The sequence below is a fragment of the Cavia porcellus genome, unplaced genomic scaffold (genome assembly GCF_034190915.1).
Source record: "Cavia porcellus strain 051 isolate PalLab524CR breed Dunkin Hartley unplaced genomic scaffold, mCavPor4.1 scaffold_11, whole genome shotgun sequence".
In the NCBI taxonomy this organism is placed as follows: Eukaryota; Metazoa; Chordata; class Mammalia; order Rodentia; family Caviidae; genus Cavia; species Cavia porcellus.
This window is the reverse complement of record NW_026947494.1, coordinates 45453886-45477431: the sequence shown is the minus strand read 5'-3', so window position 1 is coordinate 45477431 and position 23546 is coordinate 45453886. Positions and strand designations below refer to the sequence as shown.

The 23546-nt window shown below is 37.9% G+C and overlaps 1 protein-coding gene across 6 annotated transcripts in view; it reads right to left on the bottom strand.

The window, feature by feature from the left end:
• Map3k1 (mitogen-activated protein kinase kinase kinase 1) overlaps positions 1-23546 on the bottom strand; it is a 68160-nt gene that overhangs the window by 31483 nt on the left and 13131 nt on the right. The window contains exon 1 of one of the 6 annotated variants that reach the window (XM_063258185.1): positions 1292-22377. The exons of the other annotated variants lie outside the window; for them this stretch is intronic. Coding sequence (XP_063114255.1) covers positions 1292-1428 — 137 coding nt within the window. The 5' untranslated portion in view covers positions 1429-22377. Of the gene's footprint in view, positions 1-1291; positions 22378-23546 lie in introns of those variants that run through there. 6 annotated transcript variants of the gene reach the window in all.

Here is a 23546-nt window from a genome sequence, read left to right as displayed (position 1 = left end):
GTATTATAATGGAAAGGGTCAAATGTTACATGCCAGACAAGGTGTTAGGTATTCGCATGAATTAATTTACTTAACCTTTCCAACAGCCCTGTAAGGTTGGTAGCATATGAGGCTCAGAAAGACTGGATCCCATAAGCAGGATCACTTAGTTGCTAAGTGGGTAGCAGGACTAGTGTCTGAACCCCTGCTGGACTGACTGCAAACCATGTGCTCTTCGTGGCTGAGATGGGTTACACACTGCCCAATCTGACCTTAATTTTGTAACAAGTTAGTACGCTATCTGTCGTGGTATCTACTGATAATAATAAAAAAAATTTTTCACAATGGTGATGATTTTACTACCAGCATTAAAGCAGCATTTCCCTATAAAAGGTGCAACTTAGACCATAATGACTAAATAAAATCTTTCTGAAAACAAGATTTAACCTTAGAATAATGGTTTCCAGAACAGTCTAGATTCTGGCTAACTCTACAAAGGAAAATCTTGATTTTTGAGATACAAGTAAGTCTCATGGAACCTTCAAAAATACATTGGATAATCTGGACAGGAACAATTCAGAGCTACTTGTGAAGTTCTCACACCAGCAGGGATTCACATACTATCAAACTCTCAAGTTTTGTTACCAGGGAGAGAGAAAAGAAGCAAGGGAGGAACTAACTTCCAAATCAAAACTAGTCCACGATGGGACCCTAATGGAAGTTTCCAAATTATAGGGAAGAGAAAATATGACTCATACAAGACAAGATGGAGCTAATACCCCTTTATCATGGAAAGTACCATGGAGTTCAGTTCAGTTAGGGCAAGGCTCATACAATCTCACTGTATGGATAAGAAAAGTTAGGGAGATTGGTGAGAATCCATATTGTAAAAAATATAGGATTTAAAGTCAGATAGGAGTCACACACACACACACACACACACACACACACACCCAGAGTCTGAAGCCTTCTGACCTAAGGTTAGCATCTGCAAACAGGTAAACAGAAACAAAAATTTCTCTGTACTGGGACAATTCTTGTTTGTATATACATATTTTTTCTTTTTCCTGTTCTAGCACTAAAGGGGAACACAGGGATTTCACATCCCCCGCCCACTTTTTTTAAAAATTTTGAGACAGAATCTTAAGTTGTTCTGGCTCCCAAACTGTATTCCAGTAAGATTATTTCTTCACAGAGTAATACTATCATTGAGCAAGAGAGATTAAGGGTAATCCTTTCATTTTTATATAATGTAACACTAACAACATATCTACGTTTACATAAGAAATAATAATATATAAAAATGGCTCACATTAAGAAAGTTAGTTCCCAAAAGACTTTCTTCCAAGTCACTCCATAATGCTTGACCCTGAAAACTAAAGATGCCACAATTTCTACTTGTTTACAAAGAAAAAAAGGTGTACTTTTATCCTTATATGGAGTAAACATTATCTCTTTAGCACAACAAAGAAACGTGGATTTCTTTTTATGGATTTGGCCATGGTATACTATAATCAGTTTTATAACATGTTGATGCAGTATCAGAAAGGGGGCACTATTTCTATATTTTTATTAGATTTTTTTTAATTTTAAAGAGGGTAAAATTAAACACAACAAAACAGAACATAAAAAAGCAATGTAAGATACATAAATTTCAAAGCAAGACAATCAGAGATCTTCACTATCTATCGTATTGTCTCTTTTCTTCCAAATAGTTGTCCGTATCTTCACATACAGTGAATTCACATGAAACAAGATAGTACAGAACTGATCTGAACAAGATGAGGAAGCCATTTTAAGTGTTCAAGATCAGACAACAGGGAAGTCAACAATGGCTGTCACAGTGTCTCTCATTCTCTTCAAAATAGCTATCTATAGCTTCATGTATGTTGAAATTAAACAAAACCAAACAGGCTAAATATCACTTTGAACAAAGAATAATAGTATTGCTGGATTTCACATCATGATGCTACAGAATCAGCACTGGGTACTGTAGTGTCTCTTTTCTTTAAAGCAGTTGTTCATTTCATCATGTATTATCTGATCAATTCTCATAAACTACTTATAGGTTCTACACATGCATGAGTCTCAACATGTATTTCTATCCTTTCTGTATTAGAGGGAGAAACAAAACAAAGCAAGACAAAACAAAACAAATTCCTAAACATGAAATGAAAAAGTCATATAAAACCACAGTATAAGGTGTTCTACAATGGTTACTATGTTGCCGCTTGTTATCTTCAATAGAATTGGCAATATCAACAGGCATAGTATAATTGAATATAATAGTATATAACAATATTAATAAAAACAAAACATTGCTGACAGTATAAAACTTCAAAAGCAGGTAATAATCAAACCAGAGCTGGTATCCTAGTGAATCTTGGCATTTTCAGTGTAGTTGCCTATACTTTCAAACTTGATACTATCAATCATAACAGATTTGAATAAAATCTGTCAATACAAAACAGCAATCTAACAAATCAGATTCAACTAAGGTCATGATAAAACAGTGTAAGTTACACAGGGCTTCAGATTAAGTTAATAGGAAATTATGGATGATTACTGAAATATATCCTGCTATGTCTGTGCCCTCAAATCTGGTACAATAGATAAACTGGAACAGAATATAATCCATCTTAACAGAGCAGTCTGAGTAATGTGGGTTTTAAGTCCTGATACACTATTAACAATATCCTCTGCCTTCTTTTTTTAGACTATTCCTCCCCTTTCACTCCCACAGGGTGCACTGCGCATCTTGGGTCCCACCAACTCCCTCAGTTTTTAGACTGGGGGGCAACCTGCTATTTACCTAAGTGGTTCCAAACCTTCTCACTCCTGGACTTGATCTCAAGTTGTATTCCTTTACCTACAAAAGCCTCAAGGTTTTCCTTTATTATAGCAAAGTAGTTCTCTATTGTACTTAAGTATTCTGTCTTTTCAACCTATCTGCAGGTGCTGGTCGAGTTGCCCCTATTTCTCTCTGGTTCCCTGTCACACAGAGCATTGTTTTTCTCATATTTGATTTTCAATCCATAAACTCCTTTTCAGGTTAATTCTATTTCCTATACAGAGCATCTCGGTGGGCCATTATCTCCTGATCCACCCTGCCTTTCTTCTTTTCTTCTTTCTTTCTTTCTTTCTTTCTTTCTTTCTTTCTTTCTTTTTCTTTTCTTTCCTTCCTTCCTTCCTTCCTTCTTTCTTTCTTTCTTTTTTTTAGTGTATCAAGGTACCAAAACAAAAAGTACAAAATTAAGCCAAAATAGGACAATCGCACTGCAAATGCCTATTCACTAGGTAATCTAGACCAGAAAATGGTAACACACAGAATGGACATACATTGCTCTTAACCACTCGTAACTCCACCATTAAATTAGTACCTTTGGGGACAAACAAATAATTTCGAAGAACTAGAAGGTTTCCTTCCAAATTAATAATCTGCATAAGATTTGTTTAACAATCATGTAACAATATAGTAACAGAATTTTATAAGTGACAGAAGTACTAGACAGTATTCTACTTTACACAGATTTTTTTTTGCAATTACCTATGATCTAATCTAGTTTTTTTCTAGAGAAGAAAAGTGACTAAAAAGAAAGTCATTCATATTGAACTATTTAGTTCTCTCATACTCTGTGTGTGTTCTATGTTATAAATGTAGAAATATATTTAGAGCAAATGACATTGTATAGACTACTAAATATACTCTAAGAGACTACTAAATAAATTATATATTACTAGTAACTCATTATGTGCTACAAATTTTAAACACCATTAAATCTACAAAATAATGTACACATAAAAGTTGCTAATTGCAGACTAGGGTACTATTAAGAGGAATATATTATTAAGTGAAGAAAAATGTTTCAGTTTTTCTTTAATGAATTGAGTTTTACTGAATGCTACTCAAGAGTATTTTAAAATTAAAAGGTATCTTTTTTGATGACAAATATTTATAGGAATATTCAAAGGAATTTGTTAAAATTGTCTTGAAACAAAAAGTAAATCTTCTAAAATCCATGTACATACAAATACTTTGGATGTGTGTAATTAGGATTAGAAGTTATTAACACGTTTAAGATAAAACATCAAGGCTACACTTTCAATCAGATATACTCATAGGTAAGTAAATATCACTAAACTAAAAGGGCTATGGTTAAAATACAAATAAACCAAGAAAATCAAACAATGCAGAAAGATTTTCTAGACCATCTCTTATAGTTGCCTAGTCCCAAAAAGAAAATAAACTTGTCATACAAAAACTTGGCTAAGCTATTCCTAGGTACACTCATCTCTCAGAAATGTTGCTGAAGATTCTAAAAAGTCACCACATTCAAGTTATTAATGTTATCACATCAAATTTCTCTAATGTGCAAAACTGATGACATAACTCAATAATGGAACTGAAATGTTTAACTAAATCTGGAAAAAGAATGATTCGTCCTTCTAAATGTGTCAGTAGGTGAATATAAAAAGTCAACAAATTTATGTAAGAATAAAACTAAATAAGTACACTTTGTCAAGTCATGAAAACAACCATGTATATTGACAGGGAGAAAAATACTAAACTGCAGCAGAAATTACAATGTGCCAGGAGGGAAAGGCAATTCAGACAACTAGAATTTACATCAGAAATAGGTATTATGGGTATAGTTAGGTAGATACAATTACAGGTCTAGTGAGGCAGAGAGATAAGAATGTGTAATGACTTAAAACTGGTAAGAATTTAAAGAAAACTAAGGGATATTAAGAAAATCAAATTAGGTTAAGTAAGGAAATGAAAATCCTACAAAGAATAGCAATTTGAGAAAAGGTTATTCCTTTAAAACCAATTGAGAAGAAAAAGCATGAGATGAAGGTAGACACTTCTTGAGGTTAACAACTCCTTGCACGCATGGATAAAACAAAATAAACTAGACTAAAGTGAAACCAACATGCTGGCAGTTCTACAGTGACGAACAACTCAAGTTCAGTGAAATCCACTGACTTGTTAGAAACTGTGGACTAAAATTTCATGTATATTACATGGAGACAAGTGAAACTGGAAAAAAAGTCAGAATTAGATAGAAATGTGAGTGATGATTTTGTAAGGCATCTTATGAAACACATGAAAACCTTGTGTCAGAAATACAATTCAGGTTTGCTATCAATGATGGACAAAACAGATGAACTCTAAAGTTACTGGCTATCTCCACAATATTTACTATTAAAATTAAATATTTTTAAAAAATATTTTCCCACCAACCACAGCGAACACCTCTGCAACAGTAATCAGAAATACTACCATTCTTCTATCCTCTCACTTGGGAAGCTGGAAAACCTATTGGGTTTAATATAAAAATTTTCCTTAAGAGTCTTGTATGGACATTTTCAGGAGTTTAAGCTCAATATGGTCCCATTTTCTACTTCTTTTTAACAAAAATCCACAAAGCTTGCATTCTTTTGATATTCACTGCTAAAAATTTCACTGTTTATTTCTTTCTTTGCTGTGTCCTTGATATTTGATGAAGAACCTTTAGAAACCTTAGGAGAAAAAAAAATGGGATGTTGTGAGCATCCTCTTCCTTAATTGTTGAACAAAGATCAGTAAGCAAGGAAAAGGATGCTTATTTATTTATTTTTACAATATCTGGCTAAATGTGTATTTCCTTTCAAGAATTCCCCTTTTGTGCTATTTGAAAAATAAAGGATTGGGAATGTCTACACTACAATGATGCAAACACCTAATGGGATCAAACACTGGAGAAGCAGACTGGAACTTCCTGCACCACTCCTGTGGGGCAGTCCTGAGTCTAGCCAAGTGCCATGTCCTGCCCTCTCTCCGGAAGCACTAGCACAAAATACGTGGCAAAGTGCATGTGTATTTGGCAGAAAAGACAGTTGCTCCTTCATTGTTTTAGTTTGCATCAAAAGGCTCTCAAGTCAGTGCTATGCGGAGGCTCTGGTAAATGTTTTTCTTTGGGATCTCCTCAAAATGGGTGTGTGAGTATATTTTTACTCTATTATCTTTGAAGAAATGTGGAATTCACTTTGAATATTCTTCCAAATGGTCAAACAAACAGGGATAGTAATGGAGAAAGTAGTCTACTATTGCACATTCCCTCATTCCATATTTTAAGAAAAGTGGCTCAAAGTTAAAAGCACTGAACAAGTACCTTCTTAGTTAACAACACCCCCATTTGGTTATAATGTTCCGAAATTAATGGAGGAGAGGGGGATACTGTACATTTGAATACCAAGCTCTCTCCAGCCTCTGCTAGCAGAATGACTTTGTTCAAAGTCCTGTGGGACAGCTAATACTATGCCACTTCCTTCTGGGTGGTGGTCAGGCACATTAACTGGGATGCTCAGAATGAAGGTTGACTTCCTGACAAATGCAGCTTTTCTTCTCTATGTTTTTAATGCTGCCAAACCCATTTAATGAATGTGGGCACAACTACCATGTGTAAGCACTGAGCCAGATGAGAGAATAAAAATGAAACAAAAGACAAGTAAGATTGGGTGCCTATCCCTCCAGATATTAACAGAAGGAAGAAAAATACTGCTACAATGCTGTTTAAAGTGCCATAAAATAGTTGTAATAGGATCACTTCGTCATGAATTTTATCTGTGGAAGGGCTGGAAAAACCCAGAGATGATACCCAAATAAGTGAAAAAAACAGGATTGGCAGGTATGGAATTGTGAATGTTGAAAGAAGATACTTTAAATAGAAGACATAACTTTGGCAAAGAATAGTATTTCATAACACTGAACATTTTATGATTCTGCAGGTAGGAAACACTAGCTGAAATGAATTTAGGTAGGTTTATTGTAGGACATCTCAGAGCCTCTGATGAAGACCTATGTGCATTTGAGGCTCCGTGGGAAAAAGATGGCACACAGCATCCCTTACACTTACCCAGTGTGGAGTTTTGTTTTTTTTTAGCAGCACTCCTTGCAATACAATGCACTAGATCTCTACAGACCTCTCACTCTGGTTAAGACAGTATTTCTAAGAAAGATCCTGAGACGCTAATGCCAAATGTCTTAATATAAGACTTAAGTTATCTTAAAATGTAGCATGTCTTCATTGCAACCAAGTCTCCAAAAATTCAAAACATGGGGAGAGAAGATTAATTGATAGCCATCCAACAAGATGTGTAAAGCTTCCTGGTATGAACCCACTCTATGGGAAAGGACATCAGATACTGGAGACTGGTAGATACCAAACACTTGCAGAAGCATGAATCTGTCACAAAGATTTATCCCTGTTCCAGTCTACTCGTACTCTACACTCTGTACTCTGCTAAGGACTTAAGTCTGGAGTAAAGACAAAGAGTAAAAAAAACGTTACGACTGTTTTCTCTGAAAATCTCTGTATGACTAAAATTAAGTCCCAGAATATGAAATTTACAAATGGGCCTAAAGAATGGCTCTCATTTCATTACAGAAGACCCTGGGACAAAAAAGATGCTCAGCAGGTCACTCGTGTGTCTTTAGCGCTGTTGGTGACAAACAGGTCAGAGAAGAATCAGCATCATCACTTGGCAGAGATGGCAAGACTAACGAAGTTAAGAGAACGCCTTCTAGGTAACTGACCACAACTGTTCACTAGCACATGAAAGACACACCCCAGTGAATTTAGGAAATATGGGGACAGGAGACCAACATCTTCATTGCCACGACTAACTCTTGCAGAAAAGTTTAACTAATGGTTAAGAAGCATTACTAACTACCCACAATAACTGGGAAGAACTGCTGGATGTAATGATGGTGCAACAGCTACACAACTCGGTAAAATCAGATAGTTTCTATCAAAGTCATTCCATTTTAACAAGGTAGGATACAAAAAAATTTATGCAAGGGGAATTTGATCTCATTGTACATTTCCTTCCAATACTTTAAGAAAAGCTGTTATTATAACAAAACCAAAGGGTTTCTTAGTCAACAGAGATCATACAATTGCAAGGACATGTTCCTAGCATGAGGTATATAAGGTCACAGCACGTACATATTCAAGAAGTGTGGCTCAGTGACCTGGGACATGAGTTCCAGAGCTAGACTGCCTGGATTCTAATCTAAGGTCTGATACTTACTAGCTATGTGATTTATGTCTAAGTTATTTAACTTCTTTGTGCCTCCATTTCCTCATCATAAACTTGGGATAAAAGCACCTGCCCTTAAAGCGGCTACTAAGAATAGTATTTATATGTACCTGGAGGTACATACTTCCACCCATTAATTTATCTTTTTGGTAAAATGGTATAAAAATAATAGCTAATATTTATGATTCATTAACCATTGCCATGTCCTGTTCTCTAAGCTCTCTGCACATAGTTTTTACTTTGGTTTTAAAGTAAGTGAACTGAGATAAAGCACTTAAAACAGTGTCAAGTACATCGTAAGCACATTATGAATAAAATTACAACTACTATTACTATTGTTAAAGCTACCCTTTATGGAGTACCTCCTGTTACAAGTACTACTCTAGGTGCTGCCAATACATTGGCTCTCAGTCTCATCAAGACCACAGGGTTAGAATCAGCATCCTCACTGTGATGACAAACTCTTGCCGAAAGATTAAGTAGCATTATTGACTACCTACAATGAGAAGGAATTCTGGGTTCATAACCAGGTCTCTGGTTTCAAAATCTGACCTCCTTATACTCCATTATGCTGAGGTATAATTTAACAATATTTTTATTTGAAATACAGATGATTAGTCAAACACAACTATTTCTTTTTCTGATTTCAGTAGGTAACAGTATTTTTGATTACATTCATGTGGGATGTGAGACTTGTACAAAGCTGCTTCTGGGGGCACTGAGAGAGGGAACAGGGACCGTCCAGCGTCACTCATACATTACCACCACCAGATACTACATTTCTGCGAGGGAGACAGAGCATCAGAAACTACAAAACTTAAGAGGAACTACAGACTCTCTTTAATTAAATCTAGAGTACCTTCCAACATTTTATTGCATAAAATATTTCTTGCCACTTCTATAATCCAGTTGTTCCTCATGTTTTCAAATGTTTTATTAGCACTGTCATCACCATCTACATGCTAGCCACGTGGCTTTATAGACCCTTGGTGTAACTCAAATTAGGAAATACTGCTTTCAGATCTAGTACCAATATTCACTATTATAAAAATAATTCAATTTAATTAGTACTAGGAGAAATATTTGTGTAAGAGACAACTGAAGCTATCTCAAAGATCAAAACAACTGTTAAAAGGAACTTCAAGAAAGTAGACAGCACAATGCGTAAGTTTTAAGGTTATTGTACAATACATTAACATTCCCACACACATACATATATGGTTTTTTTTGAGGGGGGTCTTTTTTAGACACAGTCTCATTATGCAGCCCAGGCTGGCCTCTTGCCTCAGCCTCCGGAGTGCTGGGATTATAGGTATGTGTCACCACACCCAGCTCTTCTGTTCTTTTTATTTAATCAATATGCCACAAATTTCTCTTAAGACACACAGTCATTTTTCATATTAAGCTCTGTGAGTCAGATGATGTAAAACAGTGGCCTCCGATGAGAAGGAAAGCATAGCTGCCCTGGGCCCCCACTTGTCTTGGCTCTGCTGATGTCTCAAACCCAACTCTGACTCTTTGGGCCAGCACACACAGCAGCCGCATGGCCTACTTAGATCTGCAATAGCGGCATCAGATATGCTTACCGTGTAAAGTCACAGAAATGTTGTTTGTTTTTACCTTCTTTTTTTTGAGGAGAAAAGCTGGAACATAATGTTAACAAGAGTCATAGAGTCATACCATCTTTGGAATGCTAATCTGAAAACACAATTACTAATGAAATAGTTCTGCTTTTGTATTATTGAAAATTAAAATGCTTTCAGAGAACATTTATTATTCAGACAATTCTCATTATTGAAGTAATATATAAATAGCACTGCAAATTACATATTTTTTTAAAAAGTGACAAATCTTTGGTTGCTGGTATTTGCTATATAGAGTACAAACTTCAGTATTTGACTTGAAAATATAAGCATGTGGAATGAATTCTAACAGCTTATATGATATAGTTTTTTTTTTTTTAATCATTTCAGGATCCTAAAACAAAATACCCACCCTGAGAATCCTCGTCAGCCATGTTAACTCACTGCAAGGTGGCTCACTGTCTGGCACAAGCCATCAACTGGAGTTAACCATGGTGCATACACATTTGGAGAAATTAAAATGCTAAGTGAAACATAAGATTTTAAAATCAAAGAGGAGGGAAAAATCATTACTCAGTAGGTGGCACTCTTTCCTTTAAAATGTCACGCAGGCAACTATTAATAGTAAAGGTGCCTCTGCACTAATCACTTTAAAAAGGGGCCCTTTAATTACGCTATCCTGTCCTAAATACAGTTTGAATCACTGGCTTCCTAACATCTTCCTCAATTCAATAAGATGTAGGAGTTGTTCATAAATGTCTATTTGGTTTCACCACTTATGATTTGGCCAGCTATGTGGGTCAAACGATTTTCATGATAACCTTTTTGTTTTTTGGAGAGGACCTAGCTAAGGTGCCCTGTTAGGCTTTGTGTTGTGAGCCTCCAGCTTCAGTCTCCCAAATAGCTGGGATTAAACATGTGCTGCTACACCTTACAGACCATTTTCTAATTTTAATGATTTCAGATATTAAAAAAAAAAGCCAAACAGAAATGGAACAAAGAACTAGACTTGTAATATAGAAAATGTATTTTTCCCATGTAAAACATGAGAACAACTCTTTTAAGCATTCACATGAATATTTCTTTCACTAAGGACAACTTTGGCTAGATTCACAATCACTGGGTCTGACAATGAATTACACTTTTTAAAAAAACATAAAAATAAAGCTAATATTAGTAAAATTTACTTAGCATGTAGAAGAAACAACAAACACCCAAACAAACAAAAAAACTCAGCCAGGCATGCTCATACATGCCCATAATCCTGGCACTTGGGAGGTTGAAGTAGGAGGATGCTGCAAGTTCAAGGACAGTCCTGGGTACATAATAAGTTCAAGGCAAGCCTGAACTGCACAGTGAAACTGTCTGAAAAATAAAACAAGAACACCCCAAAACAAAAAACCTCTTCAATTCGCCTAGTTTTCCTAAGGTCATCCCTTGGTCTTAACAGCCTACAGGTTCAGGTTCCACCTCACTGCTAAACTTTCAAGTCACTCTGTTGGAGAAACTGCCCCACCTGTTACCTGCTGGCCACAGTGCCTGTAACAGTGTGAGTCTTCACTCACCAAAAAACACCCTGTTAAAATGACTTGTTACTCAACAGTCTCCAGCATGTGACAGCGGGATAGATCCTGAGGATGGAAATGGGGTCTCCACTTTACATACTTGGCCAATGAACAGGTGATGAATCTAGTGTGGAACGACCTTCCCCCTTAGGCTGTTTTACCTGAGAACAAGGTTTTTCAAACTCCTCACTTTAGCAGTACTGACTCTTGATAGCGGGCTGTGAGGAAGAAATCCCTTTCCAAGAGGAGTTTCCAAATTAGAATGGTCTCTGAGACGTAAATTTACCGGGGCCACCAGGTAAGTCATGTATTGCTGTTAGTATCTGCTGAGGGGGGGGGACCCCAGAAGAGACAGGTGGAACCCAATCTTGGGGAAAATGAAGGGCTCCATTATCAGGCAAATACTTACACAAGGTCAGAAAAGAAACTAAGAACAGTGAAAAAACTTTCCCACAGCTTTGAAACTTACCCACCCATGTCTGTAATTTTGTTAATGACTGTTGATTTTCCTGTGGTGAGTGCGAATACAAAGCTTGAATAAAACCCCTACTGATTTTGTCCCTGGAAGGGGAGAAGTAGGAGCCATGAGACTGCAGCTTCCTAGAGAAGCACTAGGAGGAGAAAGGACGCTAGCTCCACAGTCGCTGAATTGGTGTACCTATGCAAGCGCAGTGTCAGAAGGTGGATTCCACGTTCTTCAAAAATGGATTCTGCTACCTTGGTAGTGGTATAGACTGGCAGGACATACTGATACCACAGGCTAAGAATGAAAAATAAAGCTGCTATCTCTAGTCTGTTTTATTCCAAGACTTCCAAGAGGGATGCAAAGTGAAGGTTCTGCAGTTAAAAGATACAAATGTAACTGAAGTATAAAGTTCAAATGGATTAAGGTAAACCTTGAGACCTGAATCAATTTTGTTCATTTCTCCAAGTAAGCATTATAAAAGATAAACTGCACAGCGCTGAAGTATTAGCCATGTCCCCACCCCTGTCAACCAAAAAAGTTTCTCAGTAAGCAGAATAATATAATATCTATGGGGGATATTCAAAATAAATTATTTTCTAACTAGTAATTTTATTTATTTATTTGAGTCAGGGTCTTGCACGGTATTCCAGCTGGCCTCAAACTTACAGCAATCTCATGTACTGGAATTATAGTTGTGTGCCACCATATCCACCAAAAAAAGTACTTATTTTAAACCTCTGATACTTTATTATTCTCAACAAGACACTCTTGAATAACTGTCCACCCCTGAATGTATACTTCAGCATTGAAGCATGTGACCAGTCTGGTTCACACACTGATCAGGTCAGAATGCAAACAAGGGACAATATCTTTATGGGATAATTAAAAGGGATAACCAGGCAGAGGGCAGAAAAGTGTTAAGAAGTACCCCAAGGGCCTAGACAAAAAGCGATTCTCTGAACAAAGGGGATAGCCCCTTTGAAAGAAGTCACATATTCTAGAAAAGTAAGTGTACAAAAACGGGAAAATCACGTGAACAGAAACCATGCAAATGAGTCCCGAGACACTTACAACCATTTTTTGCTACTATTTAATCTCTATAAGAGAAGAGTGTTTTACATTTCATCACTGATGTACTTCCAGTGCCTGCAACATAGCCAATTATTAATAAATTTGTCAAATGAATGAATGCTTTGTTATATTGTGAACTATAATAATTTGAGCAATGAGAAAACCCCTATGTACATATTTCATAACCATGGCAAGCTTTTCACCACAGACTGGTTTTCTATTAACCATCAGTCAACCTCCTTCCAAGACTCCTAGAGAAACTTCAGTGATTCAGAAAAGCGTATCTACTACTTTAACAACTGATAAAATTTTCTTTTCTTTATTCCATCTCTTGCCTGTAAGAATTCTGTCCTCTTCCTATCTTGAAACAATCAACCAAACCAATCCCGAAATGCATTGTTTTGGCAAAGCAGCTGGCTTCTACATCTTCTTTTCCTCTCTCTCCAGGTTTTTCCAGAGCAGTCGGACCTGTCCCACCTGTCTTTCACCCTTCTTCCCTCTCCCATTACTCCCATTAGGATGCTGGGGGTCCTGGTATGTGCCCTCTGTGACCCTCATCCAGTGGCATCTCTACTCTGGACCACCTGCCCTCAGGAATGTCCTTGTTCCTGCCTTATCCGTGTCTCCTATGGGGTTATGTCTCAGGACTCTCTGTTGAATCCTTTCCACATTCTTTCAAGGAATACAAACACTCCTCATGAAAGATTCTGAATTAATACTTCCCTGCTACCCTTTCACAGGTATGGGTACGAGCCTAGGCTTACTTATTAAAGAATTCTAATTGCAGCAGGAACCATTTATTCATTTCTCAATCCTTAGCATTTGTGCTGGATTCTGAGTAGTCCACAGTTCAACTGAGCAAAGGTATTAGAGAGAAATACATTAGACTCCATGAAATTTCTATCCAGAAGATTGAATTACTATTAATGCAATAGGATGTAAAATTAAACATGTCTTACTTTACACTGTTTCATTCATCAAGATATTGTCCCCTCTATCATACTGTATGCCTCAGTTTTTTTCCAAGAGTTTCTCATGAAACTGGCTGTAAATGAATCATTAGTTAAAGATCACAAGACTTCAACCCTACTGTAACCTCAACGCCAGCTTTTACCAAGGGAAAACTCAATTCCAGGTACAATGGCATACACACATAAAGTTTGTCATTGAGTTGAAGTGACAGAGTAAGTTTCTGTAATCAGCTCATTCATAAGATGTGTGGTATGGCAAGCATATTACTATTATTACTGAAGAAAACAGAGTAATACAACATCAGAGAAACAAGTCAAAGGCAAAATATATTTACCTTGCCTTCAAGGAGATCTCAGTTTTTACCTGAGTGCCCTTTCTATAAACTCAAAGATAATCTCCTTTGTTTGTTGGGAAGGCCGATTACTGAATTCTCTCAGAGTTGCTAAGCTCTTTTAATTATCAAGGATGCTTGCTGAACAAAAAATAAAAGTCTCACACTTGACAGGTGGCCATTTGTTAACTTACTGCCCTAGAGCAAAACAAACATCAATTAAGAGAATATCTACTGAAATCCATTTAGAAAAAAAAAAATCACTGTAATGGATGTTGGCCTTAAATATTACTATCTTTACACAATGTAAATAGGGTTTCCCTGTACTTGAAAACACACAAACTGGAGAATACCGAAGTCTGCAGTCTAGACTGCAAATGTGGTCAGATAACCTGAATATGCATATCCTTTACATTTAAAAATTACTGGAAATAAAAACTAGCTCCCTCTGCAGAAGCTCTCTGCTACAGAGGTCTACCAGCCACAGCTAGTTGTGAAGAAATTTATTTCAAAACGCCTTAGGTATCAAACAAAGCTCCCCAACAGCATGTGCAGGACTCACAGGTGCAAACAGAGAAGATAGCACCATCTAACTTTCTGAATGATTCCCACTGGCCATAAAACAATAATGCCTCTGCAAGCCGAAGTGTGGCAAACTCTTGTTAAAGTGTAAAAAGTACTTCACAAATGTTTATGATTATTACTTTTAATACATGGGCATATCCAAGCCACTTTCCATCTTACTGACCAAAAAAAAAAAAAAAAAAGGGCAGTGAGGACATCTAAGCAAATCTGCAGCTCAATACCTAGTCCCTTACCTGGCACAGTAAATACATGAAATCTGAATGCATTTGTGCTTACAACTTGCCTTATTTTATAAGAACTGCATGTAACAACAAAAAAGTTAAAATATTTTATTGATGTTTCTTATATTTTTGAGAGACCCAAGCAGATAAAGCTATCACTGATATGATTTTAACTTCATCATTTGCTACATGAGAAATAATGGATACAACCAAGACAAGCACATGAATAATTTACAAGACAATGAAACTTTTGTTCTGATGCAACTCAAACCTAGTTCCTAATTTTAGAAAAAGTAAGTAAATAAATAAATGATTGTACTGGCTTAGAGGATAGATTTGGAGTATTAAGTGTCACATACTGGTTGGAGTTCATGTGGTAGTTTCGCTAATCACTAACTGTAGCTGTACTGGAGTACTGCTTCTCTGACTCTGCCTTCTCATTTGTAAAATAGAATAAAAATTGCACTTACTTCATAGAGAAGTGTATGACTTAAATGAGACAATCTTTATAGTGCATCCAATGTTCAAAGCAGAAAGAGTTCTCTATCATTGTTATTTTAAATAAAACAAGTACAGTAAGAACATAATGAAGAACTAGGACAAACTAGGTCTTACCAGTCTCAAGTCTATGCCTACTCTAAAAAGTAGGAAACCTCATATTTGGTCAATTATATAAACCTAGAGGTTTGTCTGAAACTCTTTAATGCCATATCTATTCCTTAAGAGTCAGTATGAGCAAGAATCCCAGTAATTTCTTTTAATCTTTCTGGAAGCACTTCCATATTCATCATCTCATTTTATGTTCTCAAGTTTTGGAAGTGGGAAAGGTATCGGCTCTATTTTATAGAGGGAGATCATCAAAACTCAAAAAAGGTTAAAATAAATTCACTTGCTGTCTTGCAGAAGCTGTTAAAGAATTAATGGGGTCAGGCCTCACAAGCTTGAGCCAATGCTACCAGTCTATCACAATAATTATAGAGGTGAAGTATCTTTCAACTACAAACACCTTCTCCATTAGTTAAAGAAGGATACTACAGGGGAAGAGAAAATCAAATATGTTTATAAGGAAGGTCTAGTGTCGGGGCTGGGGGTTTAGCTCAGCGGCATAAGCGCCTGCCTTGCAAGCAGGCAGTCATGAGTTCAATCCCTGGTACCGATAAAAACCACAAAAAGACAAAAAAAAAAAAAAAAAAAAAAAAAAAGGAAGGTCTAGTGTCTTAAACTTCAATTTAATATGATTTTCGTTTTAGCAGAAACAATAAAAGAAACTGAAGTTTAGTATTCGAATAGTTTTAGTTTCCTAAGTATTACTTATACCTTCTCACTGTCACATAAAGAAGAGCTTAAGGAGAAGTCAAAGATTATTATAGAGTTTATGTCTCTTAGTTGTCATATCAGTACTACATGAGCAATAATAGGTATCTTAAATAAATTAGAATTCTGAGTCTTTTAATATTTTAAGTTCTGAAAAAGCAGTGATTCTGAAAATCATTTATTAAGTCCAAAAGTTAACATGTTGCTAATCTGTGAAATGGCAGGGTAACTGCTGGATTGTTAGTTGGTCTGATTAACATGGAATTTCAAAGTGAGAGTATGAGGACACATTAAGCTACAAATCAAATCAAGGAGTAAAAAAATTCAGGACTATTTGGTTACATATGCCTGTACTCCCAGCACTCGGGAGGCTGAGGCAGGAGAATCAGCACAAATTTAAGATCAGCCTGGGCTACAAAGTGAGCTCAAGGCCAGGCTGAACCGCATACAAAAGACCAAAAAAAAGTAAATAAATAAATAAATAAATAAACAAACAAACAAAAATTCAGGGCTACTACTTTTGTGGTCCATCTTCCTGTACCAAACTCCTGGAAAGAGGCCCGATTTGGGTTTTGTAGTTCATTTGCTCCGAGATGGAGGGCAGCTATCCCTGCTCCTACCTTTATGCTCTCCCCATCCTGCCTCTGCTTTGGTCTCCTTAAGAAGCAGAAGTCTCCTTTGGTTCTTTTACACTCCAGCAAGGACAACAGTTCACTACTGTTCTGAGCAGGAACAATTACTGGAGGCAGCTGAACAATCTGTGCTGGGAGCCCACCTGGCCTTGGCCCATGCTGCTATCAATCACTGAGGACCCTAGGTGACACCCAGTAATGATTTTACTTCCCAGAGTTTCACAGACACTCCAAAATGCTACTGGGCCAAGGGCAAGATGTGAGAGTCACAGCAGGTAAAGAGTCACAGCAAGTAAAGAGTGCTGACAGTACCATACCCTCTCCCTGGCTCTGGAGGACTGCAGGTGACACAAGTCTAGTGACGGTTGTCAGTCTGTCTCTACAGTGAATACAGTCATACACATCATTCTAAAACAACCATATTTTTAAACTCATTTTCATAGTTACAGAAGACAGAGTTGGTATGCTGAAAAGATGAAAATTCCAAGGTGTTTTAAATGGCTTTTGAGTACTGTATGTATTTGAGAAAATTTGACGTATGTGGCTCACTAAGCATAGGGCAAGAATAAGCCAATTCTGTTATATTCCTTCAGCAAAAGCATCTTACAAAACATGTAAATGCTTTACCATTTTTTAAAAAAATCAATGCAATATTTGTAGAACATTAAAAAAATCAGGAATTGACAGCATAAAATTTTCTACGTCTTTGGGTTAATTTTTATGACTGATTTTAAACTTCCTGGGCCATGTAACACTTAGCTCATGTGATGTAAATACAAAAATGAATTACCTGGGGCATTTGTAAATAACCCAATAGTATGAGGTCAAGAAGTTAACCAAGCAGTGCAATATATTACAGGTTATCTATACCGTAAAGCACACAGGAACATTTGATTAGCACAGAGAGAAAACACAGGACAAGGTAGGTGCCCTGGCACTCTTAATAAACTTGCCACAGCATATATTCACAAGCAGCTCACCAAAGACCGAGCAACAGCATGACCGAGGGACAACTTGGCAGCACTGAGTGAAAAAGCAGCACTTTAACCAAAAAAAAAAAAAAAAAACAAACAAAAAAAAATATGTTTAACAAAACATATATATGTATGTTTAACATATATATGTGTTTAACAAAACATATGTATGTGTTTAACGAAACATATATATATGTTTAACAAAACATATATGGCATACGGCAGTTTCCTGTGTTTTTAAGAGAGAAAGGGGAAGAAAAAATAGGAAACAGAACCTTTAAAAAACGACTTCATTTTGGCTCAAGATATGGCCAAATATACTCTCTACTTAAATGAGAACTTACTACAAATCTGTTCTTAATAATGAAAATCGAAGGCATCCAGTATTTCGGGGGACCCTTTAATAAGAACACAGCACTATACTGTACAATGTAATTCTCAGTATATTTCTTGGCAAGCTGCTGGATTCAGATAAACTGATTTCAGACACTAATGGTTTTATACATTTATCACCAAAACTTAGCCCAGGAAGTCACAGGGAGAAGAAAAAGCAGTAAGTTCTTGAGTATAACCTTTTCTATTTTATGCCAAAACTGCCTTTTGGGCCAAAGCCGAAAAAGGCAAGGCTTTGTTCTCATGTGTCTCTGGCACTATTAAAAACTCTCCTAGCAAATCTTCTTGCAGTGGAGGGAATGTTCTACTACCTACTTATAAAACTGCAGGATGATTTCAACCTGCATTGTGCAGATGACAGTCTAGCTGCCTTATTTACTGGTGATGAAACTACTATATATAGGTAATATTTGCTAAACACAAACATGTTTACTTTATCCTGTCTTTTCACTTTGCAAAATAATATTCAGTTATCACAATTGGTCACAACAGGTTGGAGACCAGTGCTAAAGTAACCAAGATTCAAAAAGACTTTTGCTGTTCCTTATCCCAGCCTTGTCTGGAAACCATGTGATAGTACTACACAGTTCTGTAAGTGCTTCAAATAAATATAAGAATAAATGATCACTATATGAACTAGAGGACTGCTGTCATGGGTCTGGCTGGAAGCAAAAGGGACAAGTGTCCTTCACAACCAGGAATCTAAGGCATAAAGTAATTATTGCTGATGTTCCTATGTTTAGCAATGAACTACAAGTAGCTTCAGCTCTTTGTATGAAAAAATATGAACGTTTGACTATATGCCAACCTCTTGCAATTACAATGATTAAATCAGTCAGTCTTATTCCAAATCTGTCTGAAAGTCATAATTTTCTACAACTTGAGACCAGAATTATTACATTAAAAAGAAAAGTAAAAGGATCAATAGTAAAATTCCTATTTGCCACTAACTGCCATCTGTATTCAAGTTACTTGAAAAGAGGTTCCAAAATGTAATTAATTTTGAATTTTCACCATTAGGAAACAATGTAATTGTCACTGAATAAAGCATTTTCAAAGTTTAACTTAAAAAAGTATCCATACATACTTGTATTTATGAAAAAATCTTTATAATCACAGCAAAAAGTTAAAGGATCCTTTTGCTTATTAGATATTATCTGTAGTGAATGTCTTTTCCTTATACAATCGAGATGAAAAAGACAGCTGTTAACAGTACAATTATCAAACAATAAATCTAAGCTATTTTTAAAACTGCTGCTTAACTAGGTAATATTTGCTAAACATAAACACAGTATCTACTTTACCTTAATTTTTCTACTTTGCAAAATAATATTCTCCAAGCAGTTACAGCTTTCTTAAATATATTTTCTCAGTAATCAATATGCTTTCTCTTTTTCCTCAGCCTCCACTGTTCATTTGTATTTCTCCTTTACAGTCAGTATCCAGGTTTAACATCTTAAGAAGTTCAAAAACAACTGTTTCAATAATTATTAACTTATCCATATGAAAGAGTTTTCAAATTAAATTTTTGGAAAGTTGCAAGAATTCTAGAGAACTAAGATTATGTAAGTCAATCTTTTTTCCCCCCACAAATGAGAAAATGAGAACCAGAAATGCTGCCTTGGATCACAGAATAATGAAAACCTTGATCCTACTACGAGTGGTAAGATGCTTCACCTCCCATCACAGAATTATGAAAGGTACAGTTTACCATTTTTCCAGAAAATCTTTTCAAAATAGTAAGGAAAAATGAATTTTAAATATATGAACTGCCTCTGTTAAACTAATGGTAACTAGCAAGGTAACTTGAATGAGGCTTATACTTTTCTCCATGGTTATAAAAGTGTAATGACTCTTCAGTCACTTGCAGTGGCACTACCCACAATTACTACTAACTGAATATTTATCAGTATAAGAATCTTATCAGGGGCTGGGGATTTAGTTCAGCGGCATAAGTGCCTGCCTTGCAAGCGCATGGTCATGAGTTCAATCCCCGGTACCACTTAAAAAAAAAAAAAAAGAATCTTATTTTGCCCTATGTGTGTATAGAAACATCACACTGAGCCCCATTAATATGCATAATTGTTAATAAAATTTTAAAGAAGAATGATTTCCTTATATCACCTAATCACCCACCCACCATTATCTCCATTTTAGAGATGAAAAAGCTGAGGTTTGGGGAAGTCAAGTGACTATTGATTGGCAGTAAGTATCAGGTTTGAGAACTCTAAATTATTACACTGTGCTGTCTGACATGGAAATACACAATTCCAGAGTCAAAGTCAGAAAGGGTAGATGAAATTTATCATGTATGAGAGCACTTCCAATCAATCTGTGAACCTCTAAAATCATGAGAGCTATTAGAGGTGCAAGAGCCATGGCTCCCAGACTCATGACCTCAGACTGTTCTGCCCCTGGTCTGGTGCAACTCCTTTGGGCCTCCTGACCCACTTTCTTGTGCACTGTGGTTACCTGTCCAATTACAAAGGCTTTTTATTCTGTCCCAAGCACTGAGATCTAAGGACTAACCAGTGGAGCAGTAACAAGGCAGAGAGCTCTGCCTGGTTCTCTCTCGGGCCCGGCCTGCAATCCTGTGCCCGGCTTAGACCCTCAACTTTATCTGTACCCTGTCACCACCTATACCACGTTATCTGAACTATACTGGATGCTTTTCATATCATCTTATGACTGCTGATTTCTGGGTCTGTGTCCTTCACTCTTCCCGGGCTACGATGGTACCTACCTGGAAGCCCGCTTTGCCTCTTACTCCTTCACATTCCTTAGGATCTGGCATTCTCACCTTGCTATTTCCTGGGAAACTCTCTCAACACCTGCCCATACCCACTAGGTTAGGCCAGCCAATCCTTGTCATCAGGTAAACTCTCCACAGTAACAGCAGGATGAAGACTTCCTCCCCTCTGAGTCTCAGCACTTTGGCTCATGACAGTCATTCAGATTCACTAGAGGTGGTAAAGTCCTCTCATCAGGAATGGTAGCAGAAGTGATGAGAGGTGCTCATGCTGGTGTACTTACTACTTAGGCCCTTTCATTTCTCTAGAAAGAACATCCAGAGACGAACAAAAGGAGGTGTGGACGGGCTCACATCTGATGTGCTTGTTTACCTCCAACCTGTCAGCTTGCTGGGACTTTGCCTGGGGAAGCCTGGCAGCTGATATAAACTTTGTGATGGACATGCCCATGCCCTAGTCAAACTCTATACTTAAAGCATGTAAGTGTATTTATTCTCTGACCTTTGATGGCCTTGAATGATTCTCAAGGATAGTTTTGGCTATCCTTGGCACACATGCTTTCTCACAGATTGTCCTTCAAAAATTTTAACACACACAGAAAAATTTGATTCATTTTACAATAATTTGTGCTTTACAAACAACATTTCTTTATAGGTACTGTTATTCAGAAGTTACGACTACATGTATGGTAAGAAGGGTAAAACTTTTTTTTTGGTCTTTTTGAGACAGGGTCGCGCTATGCAGTTCAGGCTGGCCTTAAGCTCACTTTGTAGCCTCGGCTGGTCTCGAACTCGCATTGAGACCCCTGCCTCAGTCTTCTGAGTGCTGGGGTTACCCGCAAGCCACCACGCCCGCCCGGCTAAGAAGGGTAAAACCTTTTAGAAAGGTTTATGAGTGACAAATTTGCATGATATTGAGCAAACATGAAACTGAAAAGTTCAGCAGAATTCACAGTACAGTACTGATTTCTACAAATAGCCACGTTTATTTTTAGTACACTACCAATAATTCTTCAGAGAGAATTTAGAGAATAAAAACCATAAATACCTCACACAGAAGACAGAATCAGCAGGAAAATAAACATAAGAACACGGTACTAAATGACTGTACAAGTGTTGTGGAAGAAGGTACGAAGAGATTCAACCTCTAGGGACCTGTAAGTGACATCATGGAGTCCAGACTTTTTTTTTAACCAGGGATTGAACTCACGACCTCACCACTTGCCAGGCTGGCACTTACACTACTGAGCTAAATCCCTGGCCCCCAGACTTCATTTTGAAGATAAAGAAAAGGTTGACAATGGCATGACCCTGGATTAGCAGCCATGATAATGGAGAAAAGTGGGCTGAATCTGGCAGGTAAGTAGAACAGAACTGCTGACTTGCTGAATGGCTGAGGAAGCCAGAGGAGTAAGAGCAGAGCAACTAGGGAGACAGCAGCAGGCACCCAAAATGTTGGGAGCCGCAGCCCCGAGCCCGGTCGCCTCACTTGGCGGACGTGAGGCCTGTAGTAAAGAGTGAGGCCTGAGGTAGATTACCCCTCCCATCGAATATGCTAGTTTCCTGCTTACCGCGTAAACAACCCGCTCAACAATATAGTCTGCCTGGCAACTGATGATGTTAGCCAATCAGCTTGCCTTGCTTACTTTAACATGATTGGACACTGTACCCGTATATATACTGGTGCCACCCCTGGGAGGAAGTAGAAGCCAGGTAGAAGCCCGGAAGTAGAAGCCCAGAAGGAGCTGCGGAGAGCGGACCGATAGAGGCTTCGGGGCAGACTGAAGCACAAGAGGAGCCGCGGAGAGCGGACCAAAGGAGGCTTCAGCTGGGAGAACCCAGGGCAGGCTGTACGGAGAAAGGAAAATAAAAAGAAAAGGTTGTCCACTACCAGACTATGTCGTGTGTCCTTCCTGCCGGCCGGGAGCGGACATCGACATTTGGTGGCCCGTACGGGGACTGATCACCCCCGAGACGTGGAAGTGGACAACGCTCCAGTACAGAGCTGCGAGACAGGTGAGTTGGGGATAAGCCTGGGCTCTGGGTGGCGCGCACCTACAGGGCTTTTAGACTCCCCTCAGGCTCACGCGTAAGTGGCGGATTTTTGGGCCTCACGCGGTGAGTAACATATTAAAAAATGGGAAACATGCTAGGTAGCGGCACTAAGAGCGAGGGTGGTTGTGGAGAAAGCTCTCAAGAGCTTACAAAAGTATGCAGGGTATCTGAGCAGGCCCAGTCAGGGAGCTCCCGAGAGGGGTCTGTCAAGGGGAACAAGGATGCTAAGGAGGAGGACGGGGCTCTAGCCTCGGAGTCGTCTGACTCCGAGGACGAGGGAAAGTTGAATGGCAGGGAGGCCAAAGAGACTAGCTGTCAGGAGCCTAAGTCGCTCCATAAGGAGTCGGGTCTGCGGAAGAGTAGAGAGCTCCTGAGTGCGCCCCGGCGCGAGAGGGAGGCGAAGCCTTCCGCCCCACCTTGGGGGCCGTTTCCGGAGGCGATCCCTCGCCGCGGGGCGGCCGCCCGGGAGCTCCCTTCCTCTTCGCCAGAACAGGAAGTGATGCACGGGCCCCCATTTTCCGCCCAATCACGGCCGTTGTTTTATGCTCCGCCGCCGGCGGATCGGTATTTT